This window comes from Hydractinia symbiolongicarpus, chromosome 5 (genome assembly GCF_029227915.1).
Source record: "Hydractinia symbiolongicarpus strain clone_291-10 chromosome 5, HSymV2.1, whole genome shotgun sequence".
Taxonomy (NCBI): domain Eukaryota; kingdom Metazoa; phylum Cnidaria; class Hydrozoa; order Anthoathecata; family Hydractiniidae; genus Hydractinia; species Hydractinia symbiolongicarpus.
In genome coordinates this window covers 12235624-12247782 of record NC_079879.1, presented here as the reverse complement: position 1 = coordinate 12247782, position 12159 = coordinate 12235624, and the positions used below count along the sequence as shown (strand labels likewise).

General features: G+C 33.0%; 1 protein-coding gene across 9 annotated transcripts in view; it reads left to right on the top strand.

Annotated features, from left to right (window-relative positions):
* Positions 1-2459: 2459 nt before the first annotated feature.
* LOC130644805 (protein mono-ADP-ribosyltransferase PARP4-like) overlaps positions 2460-12159 on the top strand; it is a 45812-nt gene continuing 36112 nt past the window's right edge. For 4 of the 9 annotated variants that reach the window (XM_057450551.1, XM_057450549.1, XM_057450547.1 and 1 more), the window contains exons 1-13: positions 2462-3479; positions 4094-4295; positions 4766-4820; positions 5956-6028; positions 6116-6235; positions 6447-6599; positions 6690-6995; positions 7087-7241; positions 7423-7522; positions 8004-8032; positions 8291-8389; positions 8859-8943; positions 9215-9313. In XM_057450551.1, the coding sequence (XP_057306534.1) occupies positions 3357-3479; positions 4094-4295; positions 4766-4820; positions 5956-6028; positions 6116-6235; positions 6447-6599; positions 6690-6995; positions 7087-7241; positions 7423-7522; positions 8004-8032; positions 8291-8389; positions 8859-8943; positions 9215-9313 (1599 nt within the window). In that variant the 5' untranslated portion in view covers positions 2462-3356. Of the gene's footprint in view, positions 3480-4093; positions 4296-4765; positions 4821-5955; positions 6029-6115; positions 6236-6446; positions 6600-6689; positions 6996-7086; positions 7242-7422; positions 7523-8003; positions 8033-8290; positions 8390-8858; positions 8944-9214; positions 9314-12159 lie in introns of all 9 variants that reach the window. The other 5 variants (XM_057450554.1, XM_057450553.1, XM_057450555.1 and 2 more) reach the window with 2 other exon arrangements.

Genomic DNA, 12159 nt, shown 5'->3' with positions numbered 1-12159 from the left:
GTTTTTGAAGGAAAGAATGTAATAAAGTCCCCTGGGGCTGAAACTGCGTAGAGATACTCCACTCCCCACCCGCCAAACTTTTTCGCAAGAAGATAAGTTATTTAATTTTAATACGGGTAGAATTTTTTGCAAAATTTCGCGAAGTTAATTTGTGCGAATTCTGCTTCTGGAAGAAATTTTACAGAAAAAACTGTCGCGAATTTTCCAAAATCTTCATTTTCGGGAACACAAACTTTCGCGAATGACAATGAATCAATCAAATAAGAAAAAAATCACCAAATTATTGTCTCACTCTTCTCTTCGTTTTTGTCTTGAAATTTCTGATACGAAGATATTCAAACCCTTCTGTTTTTCGATATTTAGCTGCCTTCAAACATTGAGTCGGGCTTTGAAGCCATTATTAAAGTTTAGAGTTTTAAACAACCTCGTCCCCAGGGTTTTGTGTCCCATCTGAGTCGTTATTACGGAGTGGCCAACGCTATCAACTTCATCAACAAGGCAAAATGCCCTGGGAACGAGAGATTGAGTTTTAAAAAGCCATTTTTCGGACTGATTTTTGTTGTTGTGTTTCTATTATTTTTACCCATGTCCCTCTCGGAGAGCCCTCGTTATTAAAGAGTTTTCGGCTTTTAAAACTTGGAAAAAACTTTCGCAATTTTTTAAAAAAATTGATTTTTCGCGAAAATAAATTTCGCGAATTTCAGGTTGAATTTCTTACCGGGCAGAAATTTCTGCCCTTAATGATTTGATTTAAACATTGTAGCTTTTTCATCGCTATTTTATTGGCAATCATTTTACTGCGTAAATCTGGAGTGTAAAAGGTATATTGAAAAAAAGAAGGGGAGCCAGAGCCTTTTGGAGTAAAAAATATTCTTCACCGCCCAACCGTAAGTCAACGATATTTTTTTATAGTGAGCATGGGGCGATTTCACAATCGCCTGACTTCGGGTGGCCAGTTCAAAACAAAAAAACGAAAACGAAACGGGAGGAATCAGGAAGCGAAGGCCGGGCTGATTTTTAATAATTTTTTTACGAAGGCACAGCTAACTTTTTATAAAACGAAGTGGGTGTACTTTAAGAAGGAAAAATCTTCTGCTAGGACTGAACGTTAGAAAAGAAATCATGTTTAATCATGCATCTTGTTTGCTTAGCAAAATGTTTATTTAGATAGCTAGCTATTAGACAACAATTTTCGCATGCAATCCTAAAAGATTAAATTTTCAAGAGGAAAAAGTAGTAATAAAATTACTTTAGCTACCCACGTCACTTTCACTACACAGGCACTACTGTGTTGTGGTGGATAACATATAAAGAGCAAGTTTCATCAATATTAACGGCCAGGAATCCTATTTAGTCAGAGGGGCCGACCCCCCCCCCCCCCCCCTTCTTCCCCTAGCTAGCTACTGCTTTTTTTTACAAGACAGACTTATACAACTTTGTTTCATTAAGAGGAATCATTCTTTAAATTCTGGACCCATAATATATCTGATTTTTTAACTGATGATGGAGCAGGAAAATTATTACTTAAAATAATATTCCCTTATTGTCAATGTTTTTTTTATTATATATTACTATTTTTATAAAATCACAAAAGTGGTTCGGAACGGAACAAATAAATATTGACGTATTCCTTTAATAATATTCAGGGTTCAAATTAGCAGTTCACAATTTGCTATTTGCGAATCGAAAATGCCATTTTTGTGAATCACTTTGCAAAGAAAATGATAAAATTGTGAATCGAATATATATTTTTTTGAATAAAAGCAATTATATTTGCGAGTTGAGTGTACGCGCACGCTTACATCTGGACAGTACTGTAAACAGCATTTTACTAAAAGACTCGTGTGAAACAATAGCCCCGGGTTAACCCAAGCCATGTGAGGGAAATTGGGAAGATGGCACACTGTGTGGGCCGTTGGATGTTGCCTGGAGTTGTCTAGTAGAGTGTGGGTCCTAATTGGGTCTGCGTAGCTCAAAATGAGCAATAAATACTCTCCATCTAAGCCATGGACTCTCCATCTAAGCCATGGCCCCTTCTGGAAATAATAGACAGGGTATATCCCTCGATATTTGTGAGGCTAGCCATGTCAAATATGCACATCTATCTATCTATCATCACATACATGTAAAGTTACATTCAAGCGGTACTGTAAATATCGATAAGCTGTAACAGCATCTGGTAAATCAATATCATACTTTTTCAAATTATAGTAAAGGTCTTCAAACTCACTGGTATAATCCTGTAACAACATGTCCTTCTTCCTTTTAAATTGCTCAAATGTTTCATATGTTTCATATGCACGATGCTTTACATCTTTAAGAAATATCTTGTCCAATTTGCCTGTAAGTTTTGTAATACCATCTACAGTTTTTAAATCTTGAATGTCAAGCTGTAAGGCAGTCTTTTTGCCTTACCATCTAAAGAAGCAAATACAGCTAAAGCTTTCTTCTCATCAGTTAAATCTGTAAGTGCTTGCCACACTTCTAACTCCTTTTTCCAATCAATATAATTGGACCCATCTTTTAACACTGGTGGATTTTTGTAACTTTTTGAGGTCATAATATAGATCGTTCCAATTCTGCTACCATTGATAATTAATAATACCACTAACCTTTTGTCTTCTATAAGACTTTCTAATATTCTTCTTTCTCAGTAATCTTTTGTTCTGATAGTCTATAATCTTTTTGATGGAATCCAACAGCTTCTCTTGCTTTCTAATAATCTTCCTTGCTCAATAATACTTTCATCCAATACTCATAATGCAATCTTTATTGTATAACCCAACACCTTAGCTATATTTACGGGGTCATTGATATTGTCTCACTCTTTGTTTTATATGACAATAAATACATGTTAACATGGGGTTCACAAGTTTAAACGAAATTTTTGCGAACCGATTTTACTTTTCTAATTCCAACCCTGATATTTATAGTAAAAGTGCAGCCACAAGTAAAAACAAGTCAATTAAATAGGCTTCTGAAAAAAGGATTAAGTTAACAATAAGTGCTGCAAAGCCTTCTTAATAAATAGATCTCTGAGTTTATATTTCACATTTTCACAATTTTGATAATATTTGGGAAAGTATTCAAAGAGCTAAGAAAACAAAGACTTACACATCACACACTTGAACAAATGTATATGTGTGCAGGGCGCGTGCATATGCAATCGCATTCCTCTAACAAAGTATAGTTGAGAAAAGCAAATTCCAATGATTTCAGCTTCTCTTAATACAAACTTATTTGTTCATTAATTAGAATTATATACACAAAAATTATACAATTTCAAATTGTGTTGCCAGCTTAATAACTTGATTTTATTTAGAGTTAATTAAATGCATTACTAAACAGATCAAGAGATGTTTTCAAACTGTGTTTTTACGCTGGACATAGGAATTACAGCCTCACTCAAAGACAGGCAAAATCTACGTCAGATTGTCACCAAAAATAATGGTGTTATCAGTTATATTGTTACAAAGAAAGTAAGTAAATAGCAAACTGGAGTCGTCATCATTTTATAGCCTATCAAATTTTTATCCAGTCAAAATAAGCAATATCACTGGCAAAGGACCTGCTTGATAATGAACAAAATTTGAAATATAAATGTCTTTGGAAAGTATCACGATTCTGTTTTAACTGTTGCAATTTTCTAAACATTTAGTTTAAACATCATAACCTTTTTTGAAACATCATTGTTATTATTAACTGTATAGTCTAATGATAATTATAAAACTGCTTAAAAGCTTTTTTGCAAAGTGTAAATATCACTGTTGTATATTGTTCTTAAAATATCAAAAGACTATAACATTTTATTATTTGTAGACATCTTGTGTGTGTTAATTTCTAGGCAGTTGTTGCATAATGTAATGAAATTCGATGTTGCACCACGCAAAGACTATGTGATTGTTTCTATTTATTTCCACTGCTTAGATTATCTTTATGTATTTTCAGGTGTAAAAGGACTGTGTATATGCACACTGTAGTTTTTCACAACACAGCCTATCCAGAGAAGAAACTGTTGTTAAAATGACTTTTTCTTACTTTTCTTGAATGAAACACAAATTTTTTATAATTTGCGTTTGACTTAAATGTTTAGACAACTCATGTGATTGTGTCAACAGCAGAATATGCAAAATCCTCATTTCGATGTGAACGAGCAAGAACATACAACATCCCTGTGATTACTTCTGACTTTCTTAAAAATTGTTTGCTGTCACAAAAGCTGGTTGATTTGGAGCCCTATTTAGTCTTCAAAAAGTTGGAGAGCAATGAATTAAAGACAGGAAAGATTGTAATAAGTATGTTTGTGTTTTATCAAGCTATATAGTGTGTTTCTTTATACTTAAGACCCAGTATTACATGTTAGTCATTGTCTCAGATTCCACTTGCGAATTTGATAAAAATTAAAAGATGCAGAATTAAATGAAAATCAAGTTATAGCTTAAGTTATGGTGTTTTGCTGTAATCAAATAAAATTAAGTCGACCCAAAATAGCTAGAACTTTGATGAATATTCCTTTTTACTAGATTCCCAACATTTTATATTTTAGAAAGAACATAACTGCGAAAATTAAAAAGATTTTGTTGTGAAATACACTTTTTGCTTCGAGTGAAATAAAAATAGAGGTTGTTAGGGATTTTGTCTGACATAATACTCTTCTTTTTTATAAACTGCTCATCTGATCTTTTTTTCTAAGTTCATTATGTCTCTTTGGTCAAGTATTAGAATAAAAAGTGTGAAATAATAAACTTGTTTTGTTTCTTTTTAGCGCACAGTAATGACAAGAAACTGAGAAAAAGAGAGGTTAATCTAGCTAGCCTAAAGTTAGTATTTTATGTCATTTTTCCTAAAAAAAATTATACTTCCTTAGAAGAATTCTTGTCCTCTAATTATTTTTTTCTGGTTGTTGAAATAGTGAACACATTTGTTTGTTTTTGTTATGTAATGTTTTGAGGACATTTTTAATGCATGCTTCTAATTAAGACCTTATGTTGTTGTTCTTCAGGTGAGTTTCCTTTAAAGCTTGTAATTTTTCATTATTTGACTACACTGGAAGAGATGACAAGGTTATGATTTAGTGTTGTAGTTGTTTCACACAGAGCCGCCCAGCTTTCATTTTTGTTTTATGTTCTTATAACGTTAGGGATATTGTCTATTGTGTATCTTTAAACATGTGTAATGTAAATTTTTCAAGATCTTTTGATAAGAAGACTGATGAATATTATTGTATGTGATTCAACAAATTTTTAAAAAAGAGAGGTGTGAGCTCATGTTGGGTCTAAATATATCATAAACAAAGTAACATACCTTAATTGAATATTTCTATGACTTGATTTTCCTATTGACTCATTTGCAATTTAAGCTTGTTATATTGCTTAGAATAGCAACTTAAGACAGTCCAATAAATTTCTTTAAATCTGGGGGAAGGGAGAGAGGCCTGACCCTGTATCCTTGTGCAGGGTTAATTAAAATAGAAAGTGCATGCATGCCAGTGCTGGATTGTTGGTTGACCAAGTGTTGACCAACAAATCTTTCATTTTAAGGCAGAGTGTGTAAAACGAGCAGGTTTTTTTTGTTTACTTTCAATTTTTGCTTTATTGTGTGCCAGCACCATATTTCATAATTTTTACATATATATAACATAGTGTGAAGCCATTTCTAAGCTCCCATTTTTTATTTGTCATCCTTCTGTTAGGACCCACCCCATATTTGCACACCAATTTTATATTTGCAGCGTCATGAGAGATTTAATATAGAAAGATCAAAAGGCTATTCCCAGTGAACAAAATGACAAAATGTTTCCTAAATACAAGACAAGGAGGAAGATTAAAAATCAATGATGTCTAAGAGAAAGCAAACAGAAGCTATCTGAAAATAAATATCTGAGCAAAACTTGTATACAATACAAATTATGAGGTATCCCTCATTAATGCCAATGTCTTGTAATTTGTGTTTTAGAATCTGGTCAGACAAGGTAGATGGACCTTGGAAAAATACTCCTTTTGAAGTTCCAAAATATGTCCTTTTAAAGGTAACTTTAGGAGTCCAGACTACAATAAATTTATATTTTTTTACTTTAAAGATAGCCCTGTTACTGTTAGCATGTGATTTTACTTAGGAATCTAAGAAACAAGAAAAAATTCCTTTTCATTTATTCGAGTTGCATGTGCAAGTTGATGAACAAAACAATAAGAAGTACAGAGTATGGCATCAATATGGAGATCACCTGTATTGCAAGGTTTCTATGATTTGTTTATCTGCACCACACTTTTTCATTTTGTAATCCACAAAGGCTTACAAATCCAACACAACATGTTGATGTCTAAGAGAGATAATCTTGCATTTTTCTTGTTTGCAAATGCTTTTGCTCCATGTGTAGAGATGAAAGGTGATTTTTAGAGTGATTAATTCCGTTCTTTATGGAATCTCTCAAAATTTTGTTACTGTAGAATCCTCTTGATGTCAAATCTGAGTATCGTGTGACATCTACTGGAAGAGAAAGTGAAGAAGTGTTGGGTTTATGGAGTGATTCATTTGCTATGACTACTGTTCAAACAAATCTATCAAAATCATTGCTTATTGGGACCGAATATTTATATATGGTATACCTTTTTTAACTGTATTATACATAAAAAACGTTTATTGTTTTTTACCTTACATGGCGTGTATTTTCTAATTTTGCATCCTTTTAGTGGCCGAATCGCACATTTGAAAGTATAAATGAGCTTTCCTCTGAGGTTTCTGCACTAATTGATACATTTTGGACAGAAGCTCATGGTAAACTCAATGAAGTTTTAGCAAATCCAATTAAATCATACAATATGGCTCATGTAACGAAAGCTGAAGGGATTTTACTACGTCTTAAAGATTGTGTTGTGAATAAACAGGCAGTTGAAGATTTAAGTGATGAATTTTATGATGTCATTCAACATCGCCATAATCAAAGGATCATGATTGACAGCATGAAAATAATTTCTCAAAAGTCAGATTTATGTCAGGTATATGATCTGTATTTCTTGTATCTTGTCTAAGTTTCGTGTTCAAGTTTTTACATGTATTTTTTGTTCACAAATCATTTTTTTTAATAAGCTTATGAAAGATTTTGCAAGCATCAATGAATCTACCAATTGGCAAACTAAAACCAGCGCTGAAGCAAAGTATAAAGCTTTAGGCTGCCATATCGAAAAACTGCATGGTGAAAGGTACAAGGAAGTGCATAAAGATATTATAAATGCTATTAATAGGTATTATTTGTGCTTCTAATATTTTTTTTACTGAAAAGGTTGTTAGTTAAAACTGCAATTACACTTCAACGAAATTCAAAAAATTGTTTTACTGCTGATGTTTGCTTTTGTTTCTGAGGTGTTGAGAAGATATGGAATAATCTTTGCGTTGGTATAATAATGATAATTTCTTTCTACACAGTGAAGAAAAAATTGAAGTTTTAAATATATTTGAATTGGATCGCTGCTCAGAACCGAAATTGCATTGTGACAAGTCGGGACCATTTTTCCATGCTTCTGAGGTACTACTTCAATTTATCTATTTTTGTTTTTGTTGTTGATAATGAATTGTATTATTTTATTAATTGCTTTCATCGACTTATTTTCTTAATTCATAAAATCAGAATATGGATGAAACCAAAACCAGAGTTACTTAAGTTTTTTTTTAATTCATTTCTTCATGTGTAAAATTAACGAGGAAATAATAATATCCTGGGGAAAAATATTTTTTTCTTCCAAATTTGAATTTCAGGGATTTAATTTATAGGACATTTTCTGAACATAAAAAGCAAAGATCGTTCAGAGAAAATCGATTTTTTTTTTAATTAACTAAATAATCAAATCATCAGCTATCCTAACTGTCAAAACTCCTAACATTAATAATACATTGTTATTGTATTTGTTTGCTTGTTCTAGGTCTTTGAATAATTTGATTTGAATATGCAACTCTTATTTTGGTAATATTCAATTTTACTAACAGATTGTATTATTTTACCGTTCTAGGCAAAAAATTTTGTTGGAATATTATCAAGGTAAAATACATGCCAATTTATCATTTATAATTTTGTGGTATTGCAACATACTGTTCAAACACTTAAGTGTGTGAAAAAAAAGAAGAAGAAAAAAATGTTGTTAGTGTTCTGTATTACATTAGAAATCTTAAAAATGCAAAATGAGTTATTGGTAACTGGGTCATTTTTTACTCTTTTGGGATTGTAGCACACTTGAAAAAAGATCCTGGTTATTGTTTACAGTGGTTTTGATAACAAAATTGTTCATTATTATTTTAGGGGATTACTGTTGCCAAAAATTGTGGTGGATGATTATGGTGGAAGCCGTACAGATGCTGGAATGCTTGGGAATGGAATATATTTTGCAACCTGTCCAACGTAAGTCATTAGATTCTATAATAAAATTTGGTACAGACAGTAGATACATTCCTCATATACATATTTTCCAAGTTTTATTCATTTAAGTTGACGAATGTTTTGTGACATACAACTCTATGAGGGGATTCAAGCACAGATATTTCCTGCATCTGTCGTCATCTTTGTTCGTCTGTAAGCAGTGTGCTACCATTTCAGATAGTTTCATCTGTCAGCATCTGCAGATCAGAAATCAAACTGTGTGAAGCCATTTTAATAGACAAAATAAGTGTAGTAATATACCAGATTACCTTTGATGCAGATGTTTTTCAAGGTTTCTTCAAATAAAAATAAACAGGCCCCTAGCAGCAAGAAAGTTGTCATATACTAAGGACTTTTTTAACTTTATAACCTATCATAATCCTTTAATGTCTCCATTAAATACTACCAACCTTCTAAAACAAGCAAAAAAAAAAGTCTTTGTAATTTATAGAACTTGCATAAAATATTCAAAGCCATCTTCACTAACTGGTAGCCGATTCATGTTAGCATGTCAATTATCATTAGGAAAAACTAAGGTAAAATAGTTTGTTTAGTGTTTTGCTCTAAAATTGTATTTTGAGGTAATTAGAATTTGCAATTTCAATATTCCATCAGTATTAATTTTTGAACTTGGATGGTTTTTAAAAAAATATATTTTTACAATCTAATAAGCATTCATTAGGAGGTTATACTTAGAATCTATAAATGTTCACGAATTGCAACTATCTAAAATTATGGATGGATTAAAAAAATGTAATTTGGCACAAAGTCTTCTCATGAGGTACTAGGTTTTTTTATTTACTTTAGGATTATTTTAAGTTTAATCAGAGTTTAGTTGGTCCTCCAAATGGTTTTGACAGCACACATGGTGTTAAAAGTACAAGTAAAGTGCCTTCAGAATTCAAGGTATGTTTTTTTATTGCATGGTGTATTTCTAAATACACCTTTTCTATATATATATATATATATTTAAAGGTTATATTTAGAAGTAACCATTGTTGAAGTTGTCACTCCAAGTTTTTGATCAGAAATCTTCATAACATATGCGTTAGGGATATTGAAAGTTTTTTAAAGCAAAGGAATAAAAGCACACATAAAATAGAATTAAACCATCTTGTATATGAACGGTTGTGTATGCAATGTAAATAGAAATACCTTGTCATGTTTCTTCTAGTGAAGAGGCTGGGATAATTCTATGTTAAAGATATTGTACGAAAACATATTTTAGTATTTTAAATATTACTAGGGCAACCACCTAAAGGCTCCAAGACATCTTGAATAAGTTTCGAAATTGTATTTTGTTGCGAAGATCAAGAAAAAAGAGTACAGCTTTATTTGAAAACATAGAAAAGTTGAAAAATCTATGTGCCATGTCATTTTTGTTCATTTGCATTCTGATCATTTTGAATGGATTTAAGTTTAAATTTTTGATTTGATTATTATATATATAAGCCGTTAGCCCGTGGAAAAATCCACGGGGTCGCCCGTCCTTCAACTTTACCCGTCGCAACAAAGTGGATAAAGATATATCGCATTTGATATTCGTGTTTCCGTAACATCATTTTCTAACTCAGCGGGGGTCCGCGCAGAGACAGACAGACGGAATACGGCTATTATTAAAGATAGCCGGGAGACCCGGCGTGGAAACGCCGGGTTAAGCCATAAGTAACTGTTGTTGAACGCCTTGAGGAGCGCTTAATAAGAACCGCAAACTGTGCGACCCGGTGAGGTGGAGCGCTTTAGTACGGGTATGCAGTATGTCGTAAATCAAGTGGAGGGCACACACCATTGCAGTGTTGCGACTGTAAGATATTTAAAAAAAAAAATTTCCCGCAACAAAAGCTGAATTAAAACAGTTTACAAACCGTTGTTACTCCGCCATAGCAAAAACAATCGGGCAATATTATTTTATTTTGCGGAATAAGTTGCCGTAAAAGTTCAAAACTTAATCATGACAGTGGGCCGAGAACGCATAATACCCTTTTCATAAAAAACTTTACTGCAATTTCGGTTTAACTTAAAACACAGGAAAAATCCAGTCGTTACCCCATAAAAAAACTAAAAAAACTCCTTGGAGTGCTCTAGTACAGGTATGCAGAATATGTCGTGAATTGAGTAAAGCTCACACAACATTATAGTGTTTCGGTTGTAATGTACTTTTTAAAATATATGTATATATATAACTTTACTGCAACTTTAACCGAAATAAAAACACAGTTTACAACCTGTTGTTACCCAGTCATAAGAAAAGAAAATAGTCAATATTATTTTATTTTGTGGAGTACGTTTCAGTAAACCTTAACAAATTAATCATGACACCGGACTGAGCACTTAGTACATGTAAATGGTGTCACACATGCGTTATAGCCATAATAGCCTTTTCCCAAAAAAACTTATCGCAACTTCAATTTAAATAAAAAAAACACAAAACACCCTGTTGTTAACACCAGGTTGAATGTTTATTGCAGGTAAAAAAACTTTATCACAACGGATTAAATAAAAACACGAAAAAAAGCCCGTCATTAACACCAGGCTGAACACTTAACATGTAAATTGTGTCATACATGAGTAACAGGCGTAATAAAATTTTCCAAATAAAATTTATCACAACGGTTCAAATAAAAACACAGGAAACAGCCAGTCGTTAACACCAGGCTGAGCGCTTAACAGGTGAATCGTGTCATACATGAGCATAGGGGTAATACCATTTTCCAAAAATCCTTATCGCTTCGGTTTTAAAAGAAATCAGTGAACAGCCTGGCATTAACCCGGTTTAGTTTAAAAAATTACTCAGCAATTTTATTTTGCATACTAAATTTTTAAATCAGTAATAAAAGTGGCCGCTGCCAACTGCATTTAGCATAAGAATTGTTATAAATTGTGTTGCAGCCAAACTGCATTTGGCTACTTTCACTTTTTAGCAGGATGTAGCTAAAAGAGGAGCTAGCTAGGTAGACCCAACTTCAACATAAAAATAAATAATAATATACCAAACTGAATAAAAACTTTAAAAGAATAGGAATAAATAAAGATAGCTTTAGCTAGCTGCCTCAAAATGTACGTTTTGTAGCTAGCCAAAAACTTAAAATTGGTTTGTTTAAGATTTATACGTAGCTAGAAAACGTGATGAAATATTCACCTTAACATGTGAAAACAAACTAAACAATCCTATAGGATAAAAAGTACTCAGAAGAAATAAGGAGGATTGAAAGGAAACCTACAAACTTCACACCATCACTTCCAAACCAAAATGGCCTTCGTAGGGGTAGCATGTTTCCTCCTGTCGGCATGTTGAGGCCGCGAAGCACTTGGATTGGTCATTAGTGAAAATAGAGCCTCGTGATTGGTTTATTACAATGAGCGGCAAAGCAAGGCCGGTAAAACAACGGGGTCTGCCGGGGATTCGAAGTAAAGCTGCAGGGCCGCGGGGATTTTCGACGGGTCTCGCTACTTGCTCCGCCATGTTGCGCAGAGACAGACAGACGGAATACGGCTATTATTAAAGAGATAGCCGGGAAACCCGGCGTCGAAACGCTGGGTTAAGCCACAAGTAAAGGTGTGATCCGGCATTGAACACTCTGTGGAGCGCTTAATAAGAGCCGTAAACTGTCCCACACGATCAGGTGGAGCGCTTTAGTACAGGTATACAGTATGTCGTTAATCTTTTGAAGCGCATACACCATTATAGTGTGCGACTGTAACATATTTTTCAAAAAATAACTTTCCCGCAACGATAACTGATATAAAAACAG